This window comes from Hyla sarda, chromosome 8 (assembly GCF_029499605.1).
Source record: "Hyla sarda isolate aHylSar1 chromosome 8, aHylSar1.hap1, whole genome shotgun sequence".
NCBI lineage: Eukaryota > Metazoa > Chordata > Amphibia > Anura > Hylidae > Hyla > Hyla sarda.
In genome coordinates this window covers 52,824,276-52,851,332 of record NC_079196.1, presented here as the reverse complement: position 1 = coordinate 52,851,332, position 27,057 = coordinate 52,824,276, and the positions used below count along the sequence as shown (strand labels likewise).

At 42.7% G+C, this 27,057-nt stretch overlaps 1 protein-coding gene across 7 annotated transcripts in view; it reads left to right on the top strand.

Moving 5' to 3' along the window:
* The window catches only part of TLK1 (tousled like kinase 1), a 462,887-nt gene that overhangs the window by 359,353 nt on the left and 76,477 nt on the right, over positions 1-27,057 (top strand). For 5 of the 7 annotated variants that reach the window (XM_056534350.1, XM_056534353.1, XM_056534352.1 and 2 more), the window contains one exon: positions 23,221-23,339. In XM_056534350.1, the coding sequence (XP_056390325.1) occupies positions 23,221-23,339 (119 nt within the window). The other 2 variants (XM_056534356.1, XM_056534354.1) reach the window with 2 other exon arrangements.

Below are 27,057 nucleotides of genomic sequence, written 5' to 3'. Positions count from 1 at the left end.
AAAATTGAAAGAGTTATGATTTTTAAAAGGTGAGGAGGAAAAAACGAAAATGCAAAAACAGAAAAATGCTTGGTCCTTAAGGGTTTGTCTTATGGGACTCTGCCGGGGAGTTAAAAACTGTCTGCTATTGGGAGGTGTCCCCTATTGGGAGGTGTCCACTAAGGGAGATTTTACTGAATGTAGATATCAGTTATGTTCCTGACCTGTTCCTCGACTATGTACAGCTCTGTTTGTTTTGTTTGACCTTAACGCCATTGCACTTTAGCGCAGGAAAGGACTGGCTTCTAGTTGTCATTTACCACTAGGGTGTCTGGTCAAGTAGGCAGGGAGAGTGTTTCTAGGGACAGCTTAGGGCTTACTTCTCCCTGCCCCCGTTCATGACACAGTGGTATGCAGAAGATCCACAGCAGAGTTGCATAAGGATTAGCTAAATTACCATTTAATCTTTGTTCCCACCAAAAGTAAATGCTACTTTTTCCAAGGTGATTTTTTTTATTATATATAAACATGGCTGCATAAACCCCAGTCACATGCTTGGAAAGAAGATTTCGGTATGGAGGTCAAGTAAAATCTGAGCAAAGTTCACATGTAGTGTTTTGGTCAGTATTTGTAGCAAAAACCAGGAGTAGAACTGACAACAGAGAGAACATATTGACAGATTTCCATATTTTAATGTGCTTTGGACCTACCGTATTTTTCGCCCTATAGGACGCACCGGCATATAAGACGCACCCAATTTTAAAGGTGCAAAATCTAGAAAAAAAAGATTCTGCACCCAACAGTGATCTTCAACCTGCGGACCTCCAGATGTTGCAAAACTACAACTCCCAGCATGCCCGGACAGCCAACGGCATGCTGGGAGTTGTAGTTTTGCAACATCTGGAGGTCCGAGGTTGAAGACCACTGGATACGAGGCAATACTCACGTGTCCCCGCCGCTCGGACCCGTCCCCGCTGCCCTGGATATCGCTCCATCGCTGTCGTCGTGACACACACCGCTCCTATTGGACTTTCGCTTCAGACTCCGCGTCTGAAGGGTTAATACAGGGGATCACCGCGATCGGTGATGTCCTGTATTAGCCACGGATCCCGGCCGCTGATGACTGCAGGGACCGACCCGATAGGTGTGTATTCGCCGTATAAGACACACCAACTCCCCCCCCCACAGTTTTGGGGAAGAAAATGTGCGTCTTATACGGCGAAAAATACGTTACTTATTTTTGGGGGGAAAAATACTGTCCAAAAAAACTTTGTGTAAACTCAGAATTACACTGGCTGAAAGTAAGCAAAATGCTAAAGCTACATTTTAGTACATAACACATAATGTACTTTAGAGCAGATGACAATCAAATTACTTAAACAATTACAAGTTTACAGATTTGCACAATGATTGACAACTTAACATTAGAATTGATACAGTAAAATGACAGCCATAGAATGGAAATGAGTAAACGGCTTGATGTTAGTGAAGAGAGTCATTTACTATAAAATAGAAGACTTTTCACATCAACTTAGTTCACAGACTAACAAACATCTGATTACAGGTAAATTAGTCCTTTTTTTATACTGACTTAAGGTAAAAAATATATGGATTTTGACTTTTACTTGCAAGCAAGTAACTACTGCATTATTATCCAAACATAATTGTGCATATGGCAGCCTTCACCTTTTTCTGATAAATTGCTTAAAATAAATGGCTTTATACTTATCCTGTAAAAATTGTCAAAATTGTCTCCAAGCATTTGGAGGCATCAAAATAGTTGTTAAATGGCATGTGGGCAATGTGCACAATTAGGGAAGATGGGATTTTACTTTTGTACTTTTTATTTTTATATATATTTCAGGTTTGTTGAATTTGAATTTTGGTCTCTTGGTGAACCTTAACCACATATAAGGATCATCATACTGCGAGACAATGACAGAAATAGTGGCTGGGGATCGCTATGTTTCCCCAAGGTACCTGTCTTATTTGCATACCAGCTTTCAGGAAGCGCATATCTCATCCAGGGAAGCTGAATGAGATGTTGTAAATCCAGTTAAATCTCTGGCGAGACTAAGCTTGCCCTCTTTTGGTGCTTGAATTTTTATAGTATGAAAGGCAGGTTTGGTAGTAGGGCCTTTCATCCCCTTCTTGGACCACTCTAGGCTTTTAGACTATCCTAGATCAGCACAGGGGCTGAAGACAGCTCGTTACTGGGCTTTGAAACTAGATGAGTCAGTCTGTAAGGGAGGCTATGAGGAACCTGCACCATTGGTGAGAGTTTAAATCCAGAGGTTTGAGTCCTCAAAAAGCAGACTTTGGGATTTATGGGAATTACACATGTGTTATCTACTTTTTCATGGGTCAGATGGGTGAAAATCCTCTAACGATCCCCTAGACCTCCACTGATGAAAACTGTTAAAGGGAACCAATCAGTAGATTTTAGCATATGTAATGCTGAACAGTGCGTTATATGTACTAAAATCATTATCCTCACCATCCCCGAGGGGCGTATTTGCCCCCAGGGATGGTGAAGATATTACGTTTTATAAGCAGCATATTTTCTCTTGGGGTGTGCATTTTTTTGGGTCAGTGGCAGCTTTTGCAAAAAGCATTATGCTGTAGATTTTTTCCCCTGCTTAACAAAAAATGCATACATACATGTTTTTTTCGTGGCATTTGTCACGTTATTAAGTAGAAATCAGTGAATCACATGAACAAACAATCACATGATTTTCAGTGAGAAAAATGTAACTTAAAACACACTATTTTGGCATGGAGGAAGCACAACAACTGCATCAAAAATTGAATATTTTGTCTCTAAAATATAATCATAAAGAAGGCCTTAGCATATGTGACGTACAAAACATATCGGAACGGTCGGCACTCGAGCCCTTAGTGGTGCTCGCGGAAAGCTGGATACTAGAAGGAAAGAAATCCCAGCACTCACTGGAATCTTCTGCCAACGTGTTGTATTTACACAGTGCAAATCACAAATGATGCGTTTTGGTCAAAGCGTTACTCAGACTGCCATCATGATGTCAGTCTGAGTAAGGCTTTGGCCGAAAAGCGTCATTTGTGATTTGCACTGTGTAAATAAAACACGTTACACTTGGCAGAAGATTCTAGTGAATACCGGGATTTCTTTCCTTTTAGCATATGTGACATGACTGTGATCACTGTTCTACTTCCACCTAAACTGTTTACCTGATGTTGCCTCTGCCTAACTCCTGTGTACTGCGCTGACTCTCCTGTGCATGACCCTTACTGTTGACATTAAACCTGAATATAACCAACTTTTTATCCTGCTGCCACTAGAACAATTTAATCTCTGCTACATCTACATATTGAGGCTGCTTAACCCTTGCTAGGTGGAATCTCCTGCTGTTAACAAGTACCTCCTATTGAAGTTGTTATTCTGCTATTGTTTAATCAACTCTGCACTGTGCGGTGTCTCCCTCTATTACCACCAGGCTGCTGACTTGTTGCATCAACCTCACCTCTGCCTGTTTCTCCGGTTCCTGGCATTGGGGCTGTCTGGCATTCCTGGCCAGCAGTTACCTATACTGTACAGTGATCCCTCAAGTTACAAAATTAATTGGTTCCATCAACCTGGTAATAGGTTCTAAAGCCTAAAAAAGGTCATCCAAAAATAGGAAAAAGTGAGGTTTAAAGGGGTACTCCGTGCTTAGACATCTTATCCCCTATCCAGAGGATAGGGGATAAGATGCCTGATCGCAGGGGGTCCCGCCGCTGGGGACCCCCGTGATCTTGCACGCAGCACCCCAGTTAAAATCAGTCCCCCTCCCATAGGCTTGCATTGAGGGTCGGAAGCGTGATGTCTCACGCCGCCTGCCCTGTGGTCGCCGGTAATCAGACCCTGAGCGAACATGCTCCGGGGACTGATTTTAACTGGGGTGCTGCGTGCAAGATCACGGGGGTCCCCAGCGCATAGGGGATAAGATGTCTTAGCGCCTGAGTACCCCTTTAAAGAGAAGTAAGTAGACAATACAGATAAAGCAAGTGCGTACACATAAAAATAAGATCTGCTGGAAGCTGTAAATCACTGTCTATGTAGAGAACAGGAGCTTCTTCAGTGTCCTGTACAGTACACACAGTGTCCCAAAAAAGTTAAATGGAGCTGCCCTCAACTGGTGTCCAGAAGAGCAGCTAACCCTGTGACAGGCAAAGACTAGTACAGAACATGTAATACCTCACTGTACTGTAGGGGGAGCTACCAGACAGCCAGTCAGTGCATACACTTCAGTAATACAGGGGTTTTACCATTAAAAGGCCCATTCTGATTGGTCAGTTCTTCCAGCCATAGAGACAGTTTGCAGATCACGACTGTCCATAGCATTGAATGTTACAATAGTCCAGAAAAGACAATTGTATGTTGAAAATATTGTAACCTGAGGTCATTGTATGCTGGTCTAAGCCAGTGTTTCCCAACCAACATGCTTCCAGTTGTTGCAAAACTACAACCCCCAGCATTTTGCAATAGCTGGAGGCACCCTGGTCGGGAAACACTGTCCTAAGCATTGGGAACCTGCCTGTTTTGGTTTGTACTGCCTATTATAGAATGGGGCAGTGAAGCCATAGATCATGTTGCATCCACAATGCATCAGATCTATTTGCAAACAGATGTGATGTAATACTTTAACTATGTTGACATGTAATATACCTTTTTTCGTTTTATATATATATATATATATATATATATATATATATATATATATAACATTGCTGACTAGACTAGAGCTCAGTGTTTTAGATAAAACTCACAACTGAACGCTACAAATATGCACTAAATTATTTTATGAATGTTATGCTAATAGTAATTAAAATAAAATATATATATATTTATAATAATATAATAAAAAAGGCTGCATTCCCTTAGCTTAGTAGAATACTTTGAGCCTTGGTTGTGCACTTTGGCTAGTATCATCCTGATCAGATCATGAGAAGATAAATCCACTTAAAGCTGGTTCTTCTGTCCACAGACAGCAGCTCCGCAGACCTCGTGTCCAGGATAGGGTACGTGTACGTAAAGTTGTTTGTATGCGATCCCCCTTCATGGGCCCTGTGTATATAAACTGATAGGAGGGTGCATGGGTGTGTAATACAAAAAAAAGTGCAAATCTTTCCATTATAGTTTTTCTATGTGGTGTTTCCACTCCACTTTTGGGGGACGCGCAAGGTACATGTACGTCGCTGTGCCCTGGTACATGTATGCTGCACGTTTGCCCAACATGGTGATCAGAACCGGCCTGAGAAAAACAGCCAGGACCTCACAAATAATGGCTGAGAGGGGTCAAACTGCTGAAGTCCGCCATTAACACCTCAGATGCCATGATCAATACTTATCACGACATCTGAAGTATTACAAGGTTGTACAGACACACATCGGACCACCCGGGTTCCGATATGTTAACCCTTCCCGCTATAGGACTTATGCATACGTCCCAGCATCCGACACGTTCACGGCCTGGGACGTATGCATACGTCCTAGCGATCTCTTGCACTGCCACGGGCAGCGCATGAGATTGAGGGTGAAAGTCCCGCCGCAGCTCCCGGGGCCGCGATCGCGCCGTTCCCGGCAGCATTAACCCCATAGATGCCGTGATCAATCCTGATCACGCATCTATGGTGCTGACAGGGGGAGCGCGCTCCTCCTGTTCACCAAGGGTGGCGCCGTGATACAATCGTGGGTGGCCGTTGGTTTCTATGGCAGCAGGAGGTCAGATCATGACCTCCTGTCTTCCTGCTATGAAAGCCTGTGAGATCCAGCCAGAGGCTTGATCGCACAGGCTGTACTGTATGCAGCTGATCGGGTCATACTGTGCTGCAGTACAAATGTATTGCAGCATAGTATAACCTGTAAAAAGTGTAAAAAAAAATTAAAATAAAAAGTTCTTAAAAAAAAGTATGAAGTGTAAAAAAAAAAAAAATGCCCCTTTCCCAATAAAAGCCCTGTATTATCACCAAAAACACAAATCATATACATAATAGGTGTTGCCACATCCGTAATGACATGTACTATAAAACTATAATGTTAATTATCCAGTACAGTGAACACCATAAAAAAGAACACACCAAAAAACACAAAATTGGCAAATTTTGGTACAAATAGCAGAATAAAAAAGATCAAAAGGTAGTACGAATCGCAAAAATTATACCAATGAAAAGTACAACTCATATATAAAAAATAAGCCCTCACTCAATGGCGTCGGACAAAAAGTAAAAGGATATCCCAGCGGTCGACTATTGGGCTGTTCAGAGCATTTTGAACATGTAAATTATTTCGTCAAAATCGTGACCTGTGTCCGTTTCATAATGTGCATTGAGCAACAGAATCCAGTGGAGATCAATGAGATTCTGCTGCAAGTGGATTCCGTTAGGAATTAATTCTGAGCGGAATATCCCTAGTGTGCAAGGACCCTTAGCCCATGTTCACATGTCGGAATTACCGTGCCGGATTCCGCATTGGAATCCTACACCGAGATTCAGCTGCAGCAGAGTCCTGTTGATTTCAACAAGATTAGGCTGCTCTGTGCACATGTCGGAATTTCTGTACTAGATATTTTTGGCACGCAAATTCCGATTTCCGTGGCCGCACAAAGAATGGTGTTCATTCTTTGTGCAGTGACTACACGAAATGCATAGCCATCTAGGAGATGGTGCATTCCTGTGCGGTCCTAGCGCCTGTATATTGTGCTGGCGCCCTGCAGTGTCCGGAATTCCATTCCATAGTGGGAACATAGCCTTATTCGGCCACACGTCTCCCTGTAAAATCAGGTTATTGTGGCCCACAATGATGTAAGTGAACTGACGCAAGAATGATCCGCTAATTCACAACAAAATCATTGAGCTGGGCAAGAGGCTCATTAAAATGAGCGTTAGACTAGGTTTCCACACAGGTTTTTTTTCTGGCATTTTTTTTTTTAAACTACCTCTGCAGTTTTTAAGCCAAAGCCAGAAGTGTATTCTAAAGGAATGGGAAATATACTGTAAAGGAAGGACTTATACTTCTCCTTTCTGCTAGATCCACTTCTGACTTTGGCTAAAAAAACCTGCAGTGGTTGTTTAAAAAAAAAAAAAAAAAAACCTGTGTGGTGACCTCTCCTTAATCTGTTAGATCTGTTCTAATATTGCGGATGGGTGTACCAATATTACAGGAACACGTTCATATGAGTGTATTCACACACAGTAAAATTGGTGTTCCTGTTCCCTGTTACAAATTGTGTAAATCGTCATTATTTTATATATTGTTAACTAATTAGCATGTTCTTAATTTTTGGCTGATTTTAGGAGTATTCAACTGCTGCCTTTGAGCACTTAGAAAGCGGCCTTTGAGCACTTCTCATAGGGGTCCAAGCTCACGAACCCCCACGGATCAGACACATACCACATGTCCAGTGTATAGGTAATAAGTTATTATCTTGTGATAAAGTCTGGATGTACACTTGGCATTTTTATTATTGGAAAACCAGAAGTGGATCCATGAGGAAAGAGAATTTATGGCTTTGGCTCAAAAGGCCGATTTCACACAAATGTATCTTGCTTCCATATAACCTTTTGATATTTTTTTTGTAGACCATAATACAAAGTTAATGTTTATCTAAGGTGATATTCACATTGGCAGCATGTGCCTATTATGGACTACAGTAAAGGATTAAAAGACAGATATGTAAAATTGATCTGTATTTAATCTGTATTGCATCAGTATGTCATCAGTATTGCTTCTGATTTTCAAAGGGTAATTTAATTTTCTGCCTAGAAGACACAGCCTACCGGGATTTACTGTACAGAAATAGTCAATTCTGATGACATACTAATACTGTTTAGGGTCTATTCACATGTACAGTCTCCTGCACATTATTGTGACTCCAGATTTGAAGTGTTAAATCACTGTGTTTAATTTAAACTAAAGTCTGCAGCATAAAATCTGCAGTGATCAAAAAGTCCCTTCAAAGCAAAAATGATACAGATAAAAACTACAGATGACTGTGCAGAAAATGAGCCCTCCTACATCCCCGTATATGGAAAAATTAAAAAGTTATAGGGATCAGAAAAGGACAATTTTATGCATATACATTTTGTTGAAAAGAAATTGGCTTTTTTTTTAAATGAGTAAATACCGGTAATAGAAAACCTATATAAATTGGGTATCGCTTAATAACATTGACCTACAGAATAAAGAAAACATGTCATTTATAATTTTTATCATAAAGTGCACAGAGTAAAAACCTGAATTTCCGCCCGCAAATATTATTTTTAATATGGTAGGATATGGTGATATGGTAGAATAAAAGATGGCATTACAAAGTACAATTGGTTTCGCAAAAAACAAGCCCTGAGGAAAATGCAAAAATTAAAATAGGCCTGGAAACATCTTATCCCCTATCCAAAGGATAAGGGGATAAGATGTTAGATTGCGGGAGTCCCGCTGCCGGGGCCCCCCGCGATTTCCAGGCCGGCAGTGGCGGTGTCCCGAACACGAAAGCTTGCAGCTTATGTCACGCCCCCTCTATTCATGTCTATGGGAGGGGGCGTGAAGGCTAGTATGTCTCCTCCCATAGACGTGAATGGAGGGGGCGTGGCAGCTTGCACTGCCAGTCATCGGGCACGGAGCGTAGTTCACTGTGTGCACTGAATGACAGGTGCCGCAGCGGGGGTACCTTGCGGCGGGACCCCGCAATCTAACATGTTGTACCCTAAATGGGCAATGTCCTTAAGCAGTTAATTATGCTTTATGCAAAAAACTTAGCCAAGTATGCCATAGTGTAAAACAAAAAACCTTGGATACATTACGTTGTTTTTTTCCCTCTTCTTCTTTAAATAGTGTAAGTCAATCGAAAATGGATGGCATACAGTAGGATCTGTTTTTACCATCTGTTAACATATAGATAAAAAAATACATTAAGTGGAAACAAAAACGAAGTCTCAAGTACCCAACTAGACACCACGCCATCGTGAACGCCAAAAAAAGCATGTTTTTTTTTTTCTATATCAATGGGAAACTGATGGCATACAGGAGCATACATTACCGTATGCATTTAAAAAAAGAATCAGTTCTGACCAGAGAATCACTTCCTGCTCTTTTTTTGTCACACGGCTTCTTATTTTAACCCCTTAAGGACGGAGGGCGTACGGGTACGCCCCCATTCTTGAGACCTTAAGGACTGAGGGCGTACCTGTATGCCCTGATCCTGCTAACGGGGTTTAAACCGTTCTCACAAGCGGATAACGTGTTAAACCCCGTGGGTCCCGGTTGCTACGGGCAGCCAGGACCCACAATTAATGCGGGGCCCCGCCGATCGTGTCGATGCCAGACATTAACCCTTTAAATGCCGCTATCAAAGTTGATTGCGGCATCTAAAGTGAAAGTAAAACTATCCTGGCAGCTCGTGAAGTCCCGATTAGCTTACTGGACGACAGGAGGATCCTCACCTGCCTCCACGTCGTCCGATCGGCTATCTACTGCTCCGTGCCTGTGCAGCAGGCTAGAGCAGCAGATCGCCGGTTACACTGATCAATGCTATGCTATGACATAGCATTGAACAGTGTGTGCAATTAAAAGATTGCATGATATACCCCCAAAGGGGGCTAAAAAAAGAAGTAAAAAGTGGTTAAAATAATGTAAAAAAAAAAATCACATGTGGTACTGCCGCATGTGTGAATATCCGAACTATTAAAATATAAGGTTAGCTAAGCCGCACGGTCGATGGCATGCATGTAAAAAAAAATACCAAAGTCCAAAATTGAGAATTTTTGGTCACTTCATATACCATAGAAATATTAATAAAAAGCGATGAAAAAGTCCATCAAAACAAAAATGGTACCAATAAAAACTACAGACCACGGTGCAAAAAAATAAGTCCTCATACCGCCCCGTACACGGAAAAATAAAAAAAGTTATAGGGGTCAGAAGATGACAATTTTAAACGTACTAATTCTGGTGCATGTAGTTATAAAAAATTGTTGAAATAGTAAAATAAGTAAAACCTACATAAATTGGGTATCCCTGTAACCGTATGGACCTACAGAATAAAGATAATGTGTCATTTTTACCGAAAAGAGCACTGCGTAGAAACGGAAGCCCTAAAAATTTGCAAAATGGCGTTTTTTTTTTTCATTTCACAACACAAATAATAATTTTCTTGCCGCAGATTGTTATAAAATAAGTAATGTCGTTACAAAGGACAGTTGGTGATGCAAAAAACGAGCCCTTCTATGGCTCTGTAGGTGCAAAATTGAATGCGTTATGATTTTTAGAAGATGAGGAGGAAAAAAAATGAAAGTGCAGAAACAAAGATTGTTCTCAGTCCTTCAGGTGAAAATGGGCTGAGTACTTTATAGTAATTTTATATCATTTTTATTTTTACCAATTTTTTTATTTTATATTTAGTTTTTTTTGTTACTTTTATAGTATTTGTTTCTTTTTAGTTTGCATAAAAGTGACCATGTGCCCCATACCAGTATGCGGACTCTTTCTCTGCCTACCAGGCAAGTATTTCTGTACCCCCTACAGGTGAACCTGTCTGGACTATTCCTGAGAACTATGAGCTCCTAATTCCTGAGTTTTTTTGGCCATCCAGGAATCCGGATTGACCACACAGGCTTCACTGAAATCGACTTCAGTTTTTTGTTTTTCAAATGATAACTTAATGGTTAATCTGGTGCTGGAGAAGACAGATCTGTTCACCTAAAAGTTTGTTGACCAAAACTCCAATACATTTTTAGCTAGGCCCAAGAGATGGACCACCGTCAGTGCAGCTGAGATGAGGACCTATTGGGACCTCGTGCTGCTTGTGGGTATAGTTAAACAGCTGAGTGTTCGGCAATACTGGAGTGGGGATATTTTTTATTTACCACTCCCCACTCTACCGTATGGCCATGACCCGTCCCATTTTGAGGTCGTGATTGATAAGTCCCTGATTAGTTTTAATAAGACTCTTCTTATGCCTATAGCTTCCCACTAAGGCCATGTTTACACAGAGGAATTCCCGTGATTATGCTGCACTGCGGAATTTCCGTGGCGAAATCCTGATTCCGGAGTGCGCAGAAATATTGAACCTATAAATTTTTTGTAAATGTGTGGAATGTCTGCCCATATTTTCTGGCAAGTAAAGACAAAAACACCAAGAGCGCTCCATAGTGCAATTAAAAGAGGGTAAAGTACGCATAAACAGTTGAATTGCGCTTACCCGGATGGTTGTGCTGACAAACAGGCACAACACTGGTAAGGATATAATTCCAAAGTGCAGCCGATCCCTTCCACCAACTCGTGGTGTCCAAATGTCCAACGATAACCTCCAAACCACTTAGGGTTTCTCCAGGCACAAGCAAAGGATAGCAGCAATAGATAGGGCACCAGTGCTTAATAATAGGAGCAGGTAGGTAAAACCGAGTTAGTTTAATAGAAAATAGAACAACGCGTTTAAATGCTAAGACAGGAGTCTTCCTTTCCTTTTTGAACCTGAGGAAGACTCCTGTCCTGGCGTTGAAACGTGTTGTTCTATTTTCTATTAAACTACCTCGTTTTTACCTACCTGCTCCTATTATTAAGCACTGGTGCCCTATCTATTTCTGCTATCCTTTGCTTGCGCCTGGAGAATCCCTAAGTGGTTTGGACGTTATCGTTGGACATATTTTCTGGCACACACTTCCGGGCATGTGAACATGCTCTAAGAGAGCAAGGTATGGAGTGAAACACTTACAGGGTTAGAGTCTATGAAGGAAAGGATTTCTGCACTGAACCCCCAAAATGCCACCCCCCCCCCACCCCCACCTTCATTCTGGGACTGAGAGAGAAAATTGTGTGGGGCCTGATGTACCCACTGCTGGATCAAGGTTATCACCTCCACGTCTATAACTTTAACACCAGAATTCCCCTCTTAATATCCCCCTCCGCCTGATCCTATAATTGACTCAAATAGCACATTGGGGCCACATATTTTTGTGTTAATATCTGCTGTGTTACAGAGAAAATGGAATAAAAGTAGAATATCTGCAAAGAAAATTGAGATTTAGGCGGGAGATTTATCAAATCCTATGTAGAGGAAGATTTTGTTGCAGCTCATAGCAAACAACCTTTGCAAATTAAAGGAGTGATCTGATTGGTTACTATGGGCAACTGGTCTACCTTTCCTCTGTATAGGTTTTGATAAATCCTCTTCCTTAGACTTTTCTCCTTCACTTTGTTGTTATTCCCATATAACACCCTTTGCACCCTGCAAAAGGGTCAACAAACTTTCAGAATGTCATTTATAATACTTTGAGGAGTATGGGTTTAAAGGAGGTAATTTTTAGCATAACGGCCCCTCAAATACACTTCAAAACAGAACTGGTCCCTGAAAATTTTTTGTGAAAATTGCTGCCAAGCTTTAACCTGTTGGGGTTTGAGGGTGTACAGTATGCCCTTGCGTCCCGGTACTTAAGGCCCTGTATGCTCTCCGTATTTCCAATAACCGCCACTCACCGGGCAGTGATTGGAACGGGATGCCTACTGAAATCATTAAGCAGGCATCCCGTGACATCGTCCAGGGGGGTTGGGGTGTCTCAGTACTGCAATAGCAGTGACTAAACAGTCAATTCTGACTGTTCAATACTGGCTTTTACGGGCTGATCGGGTCTCTGGTGACCCAATTGCACGGAAAATAAGGGTGATGGCACCAATTACCCTGAAGGATAGAAGTGAGGTGGCAGGGTTGCCACCTCCTCCTATCCCCTGCGATTTGTCGGTCAGGACTGACTGACAAATCGCAGATTGGGTGGGCCGTTAAAGTTCAGTTCCCCAACTCTGCCCACCAATGGAAACTTCTGTGGGGTGTTAACAGGGATGTGGAATTCCTATCGCCCGATACCAGGGACATGCAGTTCCCGGCACCGGGCAGGTGAATTTTTCCGGCCCTTAGCACGGCTTCGGGCAGGCAGGGCCAGACCTGACAAGCACGGCGGCGCTCAGCAGTCTGTTTGGAGCGGGTTCCCGACTCGTGCCCGCTCCATACTCTGCAGCTCCTGGCTGTCCTCAGTAGCCGCGGCTGGCTATTAACTCTTTAGAATGCAGCTGTCAAAGCTGAAAACGGCATCTAAAGGGACCTGTGAATGCTCCCTGGTGAGCTAGTGGGGTGGATTGCTATAGAGGTAGCTGGAGGGCTTACCTCTGTTCCCTACTGTCCCGTGGCCGTGTCATTGATAGAGCCTGGCTGGATTAGGCTCTATCAATGGATCACAGAACACACAGATCAATGGAGTTCAATAGAACTCTTTTGATCTGTATGAGGAATCTAATGATAGTCTAATAAAGAGAAAAAAAAAGTTTTAATAGAAACATAGAATGTGTCGGCAGATAAGAACCATTTGGCCCATCTAGTCTGCCCAAAAAAAAAAATTTATAAAAGTTTAAAAGACACACATTAACTCCTTCCATTCCATGTTAAAAGTTCAAATCACCCCCTTTTCCTATATAAAAACATGTAAACATAATAAAAATACATATTTAGTATCGTTGCGTGCGTAATTGTACGAACTATTAAAATATAACATTATGTATCCCATACGGTAAATGACGTAAATGTAAAAAAAAATAATAATAATAAATACCAAACCACAGAATTGCAATTTTTATAATATCACAGAAAAAAAAAAGAGTTAAAAAGGGATGAAAAAGTCAGATCAATACCAAAATGGTACTGATACAAAAAACAGATTATGGTGCAAAAAAATTAACCCTCATACAGCCTGGTATGCAAAAAAAAAAAAAAAAAGCTACAGGGGTAAAAAAAATGGCAATAAAAAAAAAAATCGAAAAAGTTCTAATTTTTTTTTAAATTAGTAAAACATGACGGAAACTATACAAATCTGGTATTGCTGTAATCAGGCGACCTAAAATGTTAGCTCAGCCACAAGGTAAATAGCGTAGAAAAGAAAACCGCCAAATTAGCTAAATTAGCTTTTACTATTCCAATTTAACTACACCTATATATATATATATATATATATATATATATATATATATATATACGCATACATATATTATCTCTCTATCTATCTCTATATATATATGTTATTGAAAAATTAAAATGTATCATTATAGTAGTTAGTTATGGCTATTATAGGGCAAGGAGTAAAAAAACGAGTGTTAAAGCGAAAAATGGCCCAGACAAGTGGATCGTCATGAAGGACAAGTAGATTTTGCTCCGTTTTAGTCCCATGGACAAGTAGTTTATTATTAAATTTCCACACCCCTGTGTTAAGGCTCACTGTACCCCTTGTTATGTTCCTTGAAGGGTGTAGTTTCTCAAATAGTGTGCCATGTGGTTTTTATTTGTTGTTCTGGCACTATGGAGGATTCCTAAATGTGACATTCCCCCAATGCAAAATTCGCTCCCCAAAAGCCCATTGTCGCTCCTTCCCTTCTAAGTCCTCTAGTGCACCCATAAAGCACTTTACATCTACATATGAGGTATTTCCTTACTCGACAGAAATTGGGTTACAAATTATTGGGGGCTATTTCTCCTTTTACCCCATGAGAAAAATGAGTCTACAAAAACATGTTCTCCTCCACTTTGCTGCTATTCCTGTGAAACTGCTAAAGGGTTAACAAACTTTCTGAATGTCATTTTGAATACTTTAAAGGGTGCAATTTCCATGATGTGGATTTCTCACAGAAAGGCCCTCAAATCCACTTTAAACTTAACTGGTCCCTGAAAAATTCAGATTGTAAATTTTTCTGAGAGGCCATCGCATGTTGAAATTATCATATGTCGGGGCCATCAATGGTCGGGGGTCACTGTACTTATTAATATATTTTTATAGTTTGGACATTTACGCACGCGGCGATACCAAATATGTTTATATTTATTTTTATTTACATGGTTTTTTTTTTTTAATGGGAAAAGGGGGGTGAGTCTCGCTTTTATTAGGGAAGGGGTTAAATCACATTTATTAACACTTTTTTTTTTTTTTTTTTTGCAATGTTATAGCCCCCATAGGGGGCTATAACATTGCACACACTGGTTTACTACACTGATCACTGCCATGCCATTACCATGGCATTGATCAGTGTTATCGCCGCTCGACTGCTCCAGCCTGGATCTCAGGCACGGAACTGCCATTCGGCGATCAGACTTGCAGGAGGCAGATAGGGATCCTCCTGGTGTCCTGCAGTCTGTTCGGGACGCCACGATTTCACCGTGGCAATCCTAAACAGCCCGACTGAGCTGCCGGGATGCTTACGGTTTCACTTCAGACGCGGCGGACAACTTTGAGCGCCGCTTCGGAATGGTTAATACTGAGCATCACTGTGATCGGTGATGTCCGGTATTAGGCGCTGGTCCCTGCCATTGATGGGCACCAGGACCGACCCGATATGACGCCGGGTCACCGCGTGACCCTGCGTTATATTGTGGGAGCCGGCGCAGGATATAAATATACGTCCTTCGTTGTTAAGGAGCTAATGTCTTCAAAAAGTAGAAACATTTCAACTTTATGATGAAATTCTTGGTAGATTTGAGGCAAAAACTCTGGATGGTCGGTGCCAACCGTGGGCAATGAAATGCTCAGAATAAGTCGGTATAATCAATAGTTCTTTATTCGCCTTGTCAGACACGTTTCAAGATTTATCACCTCTTTATCAATGACCTCGGCAGATATCTGCCAAGGTCATTGATAAAGAGGTGATAGACCTCGAAACGCGTCTAACAAGGCGAATGAAGAATAAAGAACTATTGATTATACTCTGAGCATTTCATTGCCCACGGTTGGTGCCAAACATGCAGAGAGTGTTTTCTTCAACTCTACCAAGAATTGTTCCAATAGAGTGTGGAGCCCCCCAACTCGAGTAATCCGGATGGCTGCACCGCCACTACGATCTAAAGATCATGATTACAGAAGGCTATTAACCCCTTAAGGACCAGGCCATTTTACACCTTAGGACCAGAGCGTTTTTGAACATCTGACCACTGTCACTTTAAACATTAATAACTCTGAGATGCTTTTAGTTATCATTCTGAATCTGAGATTGTTTTTTCGTGACATATTCTACTTTATTTTGGTGGTAAATTTTCGGCGTTACTTGCATTCTTTTTTGGTGAAAAATCCCAAAATTTCATGAAAATTTTGCATTTTTCTAACTTTGAAGCTCTCTGCTTGTAAGGAAAATGGATATTCACAATAAATAAAATTTTTATTCTCAAATACAATATGTCTACTTTATTTTGGCATCATAAAATGGACATATTTTTGCTTTTTGAAAAAATTAGAGGGCTTCAAAGTAGAGCAGCAATTTTAAAAAATTTCATGAAAATTGCTAAATCTGAAGGGACAGATGTTACAGAACTACAACTCCCAGCATGCCTGGGCAGTCTAGGCATGCTGAGAGTTGTAGTTTGGCAACATCTGGAGGGCTACCATTTGGGCACCACTGTAACAGTGGTCTCCAAACTGTGACCCTCCAGAAGTTGCAAAACTACAACTCCCAGCATGCCCAGACAGCTGGGAGTTGCAGTTTGGCCTTCCTAGTGGTTGCCACAGTAAAGATCACTTTACTTTCACTTTCAATTCCCCCCCCCCCCCCCCCAACCGTAGTTTCCCTACCTGATCCAGGATCCAGCAGTCTCCAGCGAAGATCGGGGGGTCCCCAGGCATCTTCTGTCCATGTTCCCCTCGACATCCAGGGGTGGGCAGAATGGGGGGTTGCCATGGCAACCCACTGTCCTGCTCTGCCATTGGTCAGAATCAGTTCTGACCAATGGCAGGGGATAGGAGGAGATCGCAGCACTGCAACCTCACTCCAAGCCCTCAGGATGATCGGGGCTGCTGGGAGTTGCAGTTTGGCATTCCTAGTGGTTGCCACAGTAAAGATCACTTTACTTTCACTTTCAATTCCCCCCTCCCCCACAGTAGTTTCCCTACCTGACCCAGGATCCAGCAGTCTCCAGCAACGATCGGGGTCTCCAGGCATCTTCTCCTGCAGGTACCGACCTCCATCTGCTTCCCACAATCCCCTAAACATCCAGGGGTGGCCAGAACGGGGGTTGCCATGGCAACCCACTGTCCTGCTCTGCCATTGGTCAGAATCAATTCTGACCAATGGCAGGGGATAGGAGGAAATCGCAGCATTGCGACTTCACTCCTACCCTTCAGGATGATCTGGGCTGTCAATGGCAGGTCAGATCATCACAATTTTCCGGGTGATCGGGTCACCAGAGACCCAATCAGCCCAGAATAGGAGAAAATCGCATGTCTGAATTGACATGCGATTTTCTGCGATTGCCGACATGAAGGAGTCCCGGGAACCCCCTCGGCATTTGCACGGCATGCCTTCTGAAGGATTTCAGCAGGAATGCCGTTCTGATCTCTGCCCGGCGTGCGGCAGAGACCGGAGAAACACCAGGACGTTCTGGAACGTCCTTGGTCCTTAAAGCCCAGGGTGCGGGGACATCCTTGGTCCTTAACTGGTTAAAGGGGTACTCTGGCACTTAAATATCTTACCCCCGATCCAAAGGATAGGGGATAAGATGCCTGATCGCGGGGGTCCCGTGATCTTGTACGCAGCACCCCAGTTAAAATCAGTCCCCGGAGCATGTTCGCTCCGGGTCTGATTACCGGCGACCACGGGGCCCGCGGCGTGTGATGTCACGCCTCCGCCATTGAGGGGCGGAGCGTGACGTCACACGGGGCGGAGGCGTAACATCACACGCCGCCGGCCCCGTGGCCGCCGGTAATCAGACCCGGAGTGAACATGCTCCAGGGACTAATTTTAACTGGGGTGCTGCGTGCAAGATCACAGGGGTCCCCAGCAGCGGGACCCTGCGACCAGGCATCTTATCCCCTATCCTTTGGATAGGGGATAAGATGTCTAAGCGCCGGAGTACCCCTTTAAGGTTTCTGTGTGCCAAACACAACCTAACAAGGTGAGCAGTTATTGCAAAAAACGTAACCTAAAGCTCTGTGTATTTTTCTACGTATAGTAACTGTATGATGCAAACATAATGCGGACATATTGTATATGTGAATCAATATATAATTTATTTGGTATGACCATTTTCCTTAAAGGGGTTATCCAGGAAAAAACTTTTTTTTTATATATCAACTGGTTCCAGAAAGTTAAACAGATGTGTAAATTACTTCTATTAAAAAATCTTAATCCTTTCAGAATTTATGAGCTTCTGAAGTTAAGGTTGTTCTTTTCTGTCTAAGTGCTCTCTGATGACACGTGTCTCGGGAACCGCCCAGTTTAGAAGCAAATCCCCATAGCAAACCTCTTCTAAACTGGGCGTTTCCCGAGACACATGTCATCAGAGAGCATTCAGACAGAAAAGAACAACCTTAACTTCAGAAGCTCATAAGTACTGAAAGGATTAAGATTTTTTAATAGAAATAATTTACAAATCTGTTTAACTTTCTGGAGCCAGTTGATATATATAAAAAAGTTTTTTCCTGGATAACCCCTTTAAGTATTGACATCCTCATCCTTAGGGTCAAAATGGCCTTCGTCCCCAAGGGGTTAAAGCCCTCGAAGGCATTTCAAACATTGTTCAGTGTAAAAGTAATAGTCTGTAAAGGTAAAAAAAAAAAAATGTTCAGAATTGCTGATTTCTGGTCACTTCATTCATCAGAAAAAAAATAATGAAAAGCTTTCTAAGTCCCATCAAACCAAAAATGGTACTAATACCAACTAGAAACCACAGTACAAAAAAAATAATCCCCAAAATATGGTAAATTAAGTGTTAGAGGGGTCAGAAGAGGACAATTTTATGCATACTAATTTTCGTAACAAAAAAATGTATATTATTTTTTTTAAAGTAATAAAATAAAACACAACCTATATAAATTGGGTATCATTGTAATAGTGTGGACCTACAAAATGAAGAGAATGTGTAATTATTATGGAAAACCTCACTGCAAAGAAACGAAAGCCCCAAAAAATTTACAAAATGCGGCATCTGTTTTTTGTTTTCCTTTTAGCATCCATTACCGTTAAACTGAAAAAAAAAAAAACTGTTTAACCCGTTAATGACCATGGACATCTATGCTCGTCCAATGGCCGTTAACGGGGTATGATGCGGGCTCCCGACTCGAGCCTGCGTCATATTGGCCAGCCCCCAGCTGATTCCTGTAGCTGGGGGGGGGGGCAAGCGTTAATAGCCAACATGCGGCGATCGACGCGGCCGGCTATTAACCCTTTAGATCACCTCTATCAAAATTGACAGCGGCGTCTAAAGGTAGGTGCCTTTATCCTGTCCCTGTTGGTCCAGTGGGGTGGATCGTGACCCCCCCCCCCCCCCCCCCCCCGCATAAATGCCCGAACTAAAAAAATATATTGTAAATTAAACTGCACTGTCAATGGCTTACGCGTAAAAAAAATTCCAAAGTCGAAAATAACATATTTTTGGTCACTTTTTATACCATAAAAAATGGAATAAAAAGCTATCCAAAAGTCAGTTCAAAACAAAAATGGTACTGATTAAAACTTCAGATTGCGGCGCAAAAATTGAGCTCTCATACCACCCCGAACGCGGAAAAATAAAAAAGTTATAGGGGTCAGAATTGGACAATTTTTAATGTATAAATTTCCCTGCATGTAGTTATGATTTTTTTCCTAAAGTACCACAAAATCAAACCTATATAAGTAGGGTATCATTTTTATCGTATGGAGCTACAGAATAAAGATAAGGTGTCATTTTTACCGAACAATGTACGGAGTAGAAACGGAACACCCCAAAATTTACAAAATGGTGTTTTTTCTTCAGTTTTGTCGCACAACGATGTTTTTTTTACAAAGTAGAATTGGTGGTGCAAAAAAATAAGCCCTCCTATGGATTTTTAGGTGCAAAATTGACAGAATTATCATTTTTAAAAGGTAAGGAGGAAAAAAAAAACGAAAGTGCAAAAACAGAAAAACGCTTGGTCCTTAAGGGGTTAAACAATTGTATTTCCACTTTGAAACGAAGTTAATAAAGTTGTGGCTGAAAGTATCCCTCCTCCCTGTGTGCGGCGGTGACGTCACGCCGCACGCTGTCCTCTCAGTTACTCTGTGCGTCCTGAAAGACGGCCAAATACGGTATAAAGGATGAGTGACGGGACGCGGCGCCTCACGCGCATGCGCACGCCTCTCTCTCTCACGAGAAGGAGATACCAAGAGTGATGGAGAGGAAAGAGAGAGGAGGGGGGGGGGGGTGATGTAAAGGGGGGCGCATGCGCGGGGGTAGTCTCGCGTCATCAGGAATTGGTAGCTACGCGAGATTTTGTCTTTTTTTTTTTTTTTTCCGGCGCATGCGCGGTGCCGTATGGTGAGTGTGAGTTCCCCCCCCCTCCTCCTCCTCCTACCCACCATCCCAAAAAGGTGCCGGTACTCAGTGCCCGTTGAGTACCGGCAGGGAATTAGCGGCGTGTGTATGTAGTCTCGGGCGCCCCTATGCTCTTGTGGCTGACAGGCAGCGATCTGAACGGTGGGTGATGTGATCTCCTGTGGAAGTGACTAGTAAGGGAAGTCTGAAGTTTTGCGTTTGACACTTTTTCTGCAAGATGGAAATGCTCGGTGGCGGAGTGTATTCCGTGCTGCACCTATGAGAGGCCTGGGGCCCAGCACACAGGGCTCAGCCTCCTCATCTATCCCATAGCAATCTGTGACCTGCAGCAGTGTAGGCCATGCTTAAAGGGCACCGAGCCAGTGACCAGGGGATTGCATTCTGCATGCACCAGCTCTGGCATTACCCGTGCAGCCTGTGCACTGACAGCAGCCTGCCCAATGGCCGCCCCCAGCCACAGGCACTGGACCGCACCGCTGCAAGGGTTGCCATGGGTTTTGGGGGGGGACAGGATTGCGTTATTGTATTCTTAATTGTTATTACTATTTTAGTTTGATGATTAGCGCTGAAATTTGTTACCGCACCTCGTCGTATATTAATGGAATTGCTTATATTGCAGGTCATCATCTAGAAAAGAGTGTTTCCCAACTGGTGTGCCTCCAGCTGTTGCAAAACTACAACTCCCAGCATGCCCGGACAGCCGTTGGCTGTCCGGGCATGCTGGGAGTTGTGGTTTTGCAACAGCTGGAGGCACGCTGCTTGGAAAACACATGTGCACGTCGTATTATGTTGGAATTCCGCGTTCATCCAACTTGTGGCTCTCCAGTGGTTGCCAAACTACATCATCCTAGCCTTTGGCTGTCAGGACTTGCTGGGAGTTGTAGTTTTTGCATCCAGTTCTGGAGAAGCGCTGTCCTAATGTTTACTTTCACAGCAGTGTTTCCCAACCAATGTGCCTCCAGATGTTGCAAAACTGATCGTGCTTGCTGGGAGTCGTAGTTTTCGCATCTAATTCTGGAGAAGCGCTGTCCCTATCTTCGCTGTCCTAATGTTTACTTTCACAGCAGTGTTTCCCAACCAGTGTGCCTCCAGATGTTGCAAAACTGTCCGTGCTTGCTGGGAGTCGTAGTTTTGTAACACTGGGTGGGAAACTTACAGTCATCTGCATTTGAGGCATGATGGGAGTTGTAGTTCTGCAAGCATTTCCAAGCATTTTTTTTTTTACTGGGGAACACATTCCTAATCTTTACTTTTACACTCATTGGCCTTCGAGACATGATGGGAGTTGTAGTTTGACAATCCACTTCAGAGCCATGTTTTATTGGGGAACACATTCCTAATCTTTTACAGTCTTCAGCAATCAAGGCTCGATGGGAGTTATAGTTATGCAACCACTCCAGAGCCACGTTTATTGAGAGACACTGTCCTAACCTTTTTACAGACGTCAAGGTTTGAGGCATGATGGGAGTTGTCGTTTTGCAACCGCTGAATGCTGATGCAGGTTGGGGATGCGCTGGACTAATCTTTAAATCTACAGAATTCAATGATCAAGGCGTGATGGGAGTTGTAGTCCTGCAACCGCTTCTGAGCCACTGTTTGGGAACACTGCACTAATCTTTAATCTTTCAACTTGTGTACCTCCAGCTGTTGTACAACTACAACTCCCAGCATGCCTGGACATGGTGGAAATTCCGAGTGGGATTCCACTGGGAAATTCAGCAAAATTGATTGCACTTTGCGTTGAATGGGGATTCCGCTGCTCCGTTAACTCTGCAGAATTTCTGAATTCCGCAAAAAAGAATGGGACTGATCTTTAAAGGGCTACTCCGCCGCTAGACATCTTATCTCCTATCGAAAGGATAGGGGATAATATGTCAGACCCCAGGGGTCCCGCCGCTGGGGACCCCCGGGATCTCGGCTGCAGGACCCACCTGTTGCGGCTTCAGGCAGCGCTGGAGGCTCTCATCCTAACGCCTCCCGACCACGGTGATGTGAGATCGTGATGTCACGACTCCGCCCCTGTGTGACATCACACTGCCACGCCCCCTCCCATAGACTTGCATTGGGGGGGGCAAGGCGTGACATCACACGGGGGCGGAGTTGTGATGTCACGCTCTCACGTCACCGTGGTCGAGAGCCGAAGCGTTTCCAGAAGCCACAACAGGTGGGTCCTGCAGCCGAGATCCCAGGGGTCCCCAGTGGCGGACCCCCGCGATCTGACATCTTCGCCCCTAGACATCTAGGATAGGGGATGAGTACCCCTTTAAATTTTGCGGAATTCTGCTTTGCGATCCCATTGAAGTTAACGAGGCTTTGAATTTTGGCCAGAATCTGTATGTTTAGCGCAGAGAAATTTTGTAAAACTGCAAAAAAAAAATCTGCAGCAAGCATTGTAGAACTGAATTTAAGTGGATTTTCTGATTTTCCCCCATGTCAACATATTGGAGAACACTGTCCTAATCTTTACTTTCTTAGTCCTAAGCTGTTGGGAATGCTGGGAGTTGTAGTTTTGCAACAGCTGGAAAGACACTTGCTCCTATTTTGGCAAGCTCTGGACTATTTTTTAAATTTACAGGTTGCGGTGATCAAGGCATGATGGGAGTTGTAGTTCTGCAACCGCTTCTGCGCCACAGGTCTCAGAAACACTGTCCTAAAATTTACTTTTGCAATGGTGGAGAATCGAGGCATGATAGGAGTTGTAGTTTTGCAACAGCTGGAGTACTGTCTTAATCTTTTCTTTTACAGGATAAAAGTTTTTCACATGTTTATTACCTTGCAGCATAATACTAGGATACATGGTGACAATCAGTTTCTTGTTTTTATTGGGTGACTATCTGTTGTTCTGTTTTTGCAAATGTTTCCACTTTGTGGCTAGCGGACTTCACTGGAAAAATATTATAACTTTGTGTTTCTTGCATCATAGGTGTCATGGATGAACTCCACAGCTTGGACCCAAGGCGGCAGGAATTGCTGGAGGCCAGATTTACTGGAGGAGTCAGCGGCAGCACAGGAAGCACTGGGAGTTGTAGTGTAGGAGCAAAAGTAAGTGCAATAAACCGCCATAGTGGTGTCCTGACAGCTGCCGTGTACGTGGGAATATTTCTTCAGCTGACAAGATGGCTTCCTTCTCAATGTTTGCTCATGAAAACTATTCTGAGGCTGGGTTCTCATGTTGCCAGTGGGCTGTGCTGCAACAATGCACATTCTATACATTGAATTGCCTGGGTTTTGTTGGCCAATTTTTGGCTGTGCAATGTTAAGATCCAAAACCGGTGTTAAGGTTGTATTCACACATACAGCATCCTGTGCATATTTGATGCGCGGGATTTGAAGCGGCGGATTTTATCTAAACTTGAGCTGACAAAAAGTTTACCAGTTGCCCATAGCAACCAATTAGATTGCTTCTTTATTTTTGAAAACGCCTCTGAAAAATAAAAGAAGCCATCTGATTGGTTGCTTGGGGCAACTGGGCAACTTTTCCTCAGCACAGATCATGAATTTCCCCCTAAGCGTCTGTTCACATGTACAGTATTCTGTGCATATTTGTTGCATAGGGTTTGAAGCTGCAGATTTTATGCGGTGTTCAGTCATTTAGTTTACATTGAACTCAGCAGCATAAAATGTGTTCAGACCCCAACTGATCAGAAGAATGAACCTGGAGCCTGCGCTTAGTGCGTCCTTTCCTGTCTCTGTGTCACGTGACTGACTGTGTCATAATGTAAGTCTATGAGACCATTTCTCTCACATGGACACAGAGCGAGAAGATAAGCGTGCTTTTCTACCCGCTTGTTCTAACGATTGGTTGGGCTCTGAACACTCTAGCTAATGTTAAGTGTTTATTTATTTATTTTTTTCTTTCTTTTCTTTTTTTTTTTTTTAATCTCAACAATAAGAGTGCCATAGGGAATTTTACAAACTGTTTCCTAATGTTATTATTAGAGATGAGCCAACTTACAGTAAATTCGATTCGTCACGAACTTCTCGGCTCGGCGGTTGCTGACTTTTCCTGCATAAATTAGTTCAGCTTTCCGGTGCTCCTGTGGGCTGGAAAAGGTGGATACAGTCCTAGGACTGTATCCACCTTTTCCAGCCCACCGGAAAGCTGAACTAATTTATGCAGGAAAAGTCAGCAACCGCCGAGCTGAGAAGTTTGTGACAAATCGAATTTACTGTAAGTTCGCTCATCTCTAGTTATCACAATTGCAATTTTTAGTTTCAGGAGTACCTAGAAAACTTGCATACTGTAGGAAATGTCATACCCGCTATACCTTGAGCTGAATACAGACTTCTGCTTATGGTGTTTTTTAGTCCCCCTATGCAGGGTTTCCCAACCAGTGTGCCTCCAGTTGTTGCAAAACTACAACTCCCAGCATGCCCGGGCAGCCAAAGGTAAAAAAAATTGTGACACCTGAACCCGGAGTGTCTCACTGCCCCTTAGGCAATCACTGCTGTGGCGGGATATTGCCGGATTGATACTTGAGCAAATCTTTTGTTGTCCATGATTCTATGTGACACTTTTACCTATATCAGACTTAAGGTATTGATAGGTAATAAATCACATTGATGAACTGATGATTCGACCCATCGGGTCCTGTCCATGTTGGACTTGATAGTAAGTTATATTTCATTGTCTTGACCTTTTGTAGGTGCAGTAACTGGTTTATGTAGTTACAGTGGGGCAAAAAAGTATTGTCAGCCACCAATTGTGCATATTCTCCCACTTAAAAAGGTGAGAGGCCTGTAATTTTCATCATATGTATACCTCAACTATGAGAGACATAATGAGAAAAAAAAATCCATAAAATCACATTGTCTGATTTTTTTTTTTTTAAAGAATTTATTTGCAAATTATGGTGGAAAATAATTATTTGGTCACCTACAAACAAGCAAGATTTCTGGCTCTCACAGACCTGTAACTTCTTTAAGAGTCTCCTCTGTCCTCCACTTGTTACCTGTATTAATGGCACCTGTTTGAACCTGTTATCAGTATAAAAGACACCTGTCCATAACCTCAAACAGTCACATTTCAAACTCCACTATGGCCAAGACCAAAGAGCTGTCGAAGGACACCAGAAACAAAATTGTAGCCCTGCACCAGGCTAGGAAGACTGACTCTGCAATAGGCAAGCAGCTTGGTGTGAAGAAATCAACTGTGGGAGCAATTATTAGAAAATGAAAGACATACAAGACCACTGATTATCTCCCTCGATCTGAGGCTCCACGCAAGATCTCACCCCGTGGTGTCAAAATGATCACAAGAAGGGTGAGCAAAAATCCCAGAACAACATGGAGGGAACTAGTGAATGACCTTCAGAGAGCTGGGACCAAAGTAACATAGGCTACCATCAGTAACACACTACGCTTCCAAGCACTCAAATTGTGCAGTGCCAAACGTGTCCCCCTGCTTAAGCCAGTACATGTCCGGGTCCGTCTGAAGTTTGGTAGGGAGCATTTGGATAATCCAGAAGAGTATTGGGAGAATGTGATATGGTCAGATAAAACCAAAGTAGAACTTTTTGGTAAAAACACAACTCGTTGGGTTTGGAGGAGAAAGAATACTGAGTTGCATCCAAAGAACACCATACCAGCTGTGAAGCATCGGGGCGGAAACATCATGCTTTGGGGCTGTTTTTCTGCTAAGGGACCAGGATGACTGATCTGTGTAAAGGAAAGAATGAATGGGGCCATGTATCGTGAGATTTTGAGTGAAAACTTCCTTCCATCAGCAAGGGCATTGAAGATGAAACATGGCTAGATCTTTCAGCATGATAATGATCCCAAACACTCCACCTGGGCATGAAGGAGTGGCTTCGTAAGAAGCATTTCAAGGTTCTGGAGTGGCCTAGTCAGTCTCCAGATTTCAACCACATAGAAAACCTTTGGAGGGAGTGGAAAGTCCGTGTTGCATGGAAGAATGGAAGGAATGCATGGAGGAATGGGCCAAAATAACAGCAACAGTGTGTGAAAACTTTGTGAAGACTTACAGAAAACATTTGACCCCTGCCATTGCCAACAAAGGGTATATAACAAAGTATTGAAAGTCCGAGATATAAAGAAAACTTCAGCACATTAAGCTTCTATGCAGCTAATCCTCCATGTTGAGCGTGTAACTCACTCCCCATACAGACGTCTTCAGATGGTGCAAAATCATGGAAACTGGTTCAGGCAACAGAAATATAGCAAAGAGTAAATTAAAGCACTCACCACGTCAATCTGCAAGAAATTCTCTTCAAGCTTTATTCTTGTAACAAAGTGCACGTAGGGAGTGAAGATACAGGGCGGCAGGATTGTATAGGCAGGGGAAAAGGACAACACGCCGGGGCGACATTTCACACCAAACAGTGCTTTCCCATTGAGTGCTTGAGAAAGCACCGTTTGGTGTGAAACGTCGCCCCAGCATCTTGTCCTTTTCCCTTGCCTATACAATCCTGCCGCCCTGTATTTTCACCCCCTACGTGCACTTTGTTACAAGAATAAAGCTTGAAGAGAATTTCTTGCAGATTGACGTGGTGAGTGCTTTCATTTACTCTTTGCCATATAACAAAGTATTGAGATGAACTTTTGTTATTGACCAAATATTTATTTTCCACCATAATTTGCAAATAAATTCTTTAAAAATCAGACAATGTGATTTAATGGATTTTTTTCTCATTGTGTCTCTCATAGTTGAGGTATACCTATGATGAAAATTACAGGCCTCTCTCATCTTTTTAAGTGGGAGAACTTGCACAATTGGTGGCTGACTAAATACTTTTTTGCC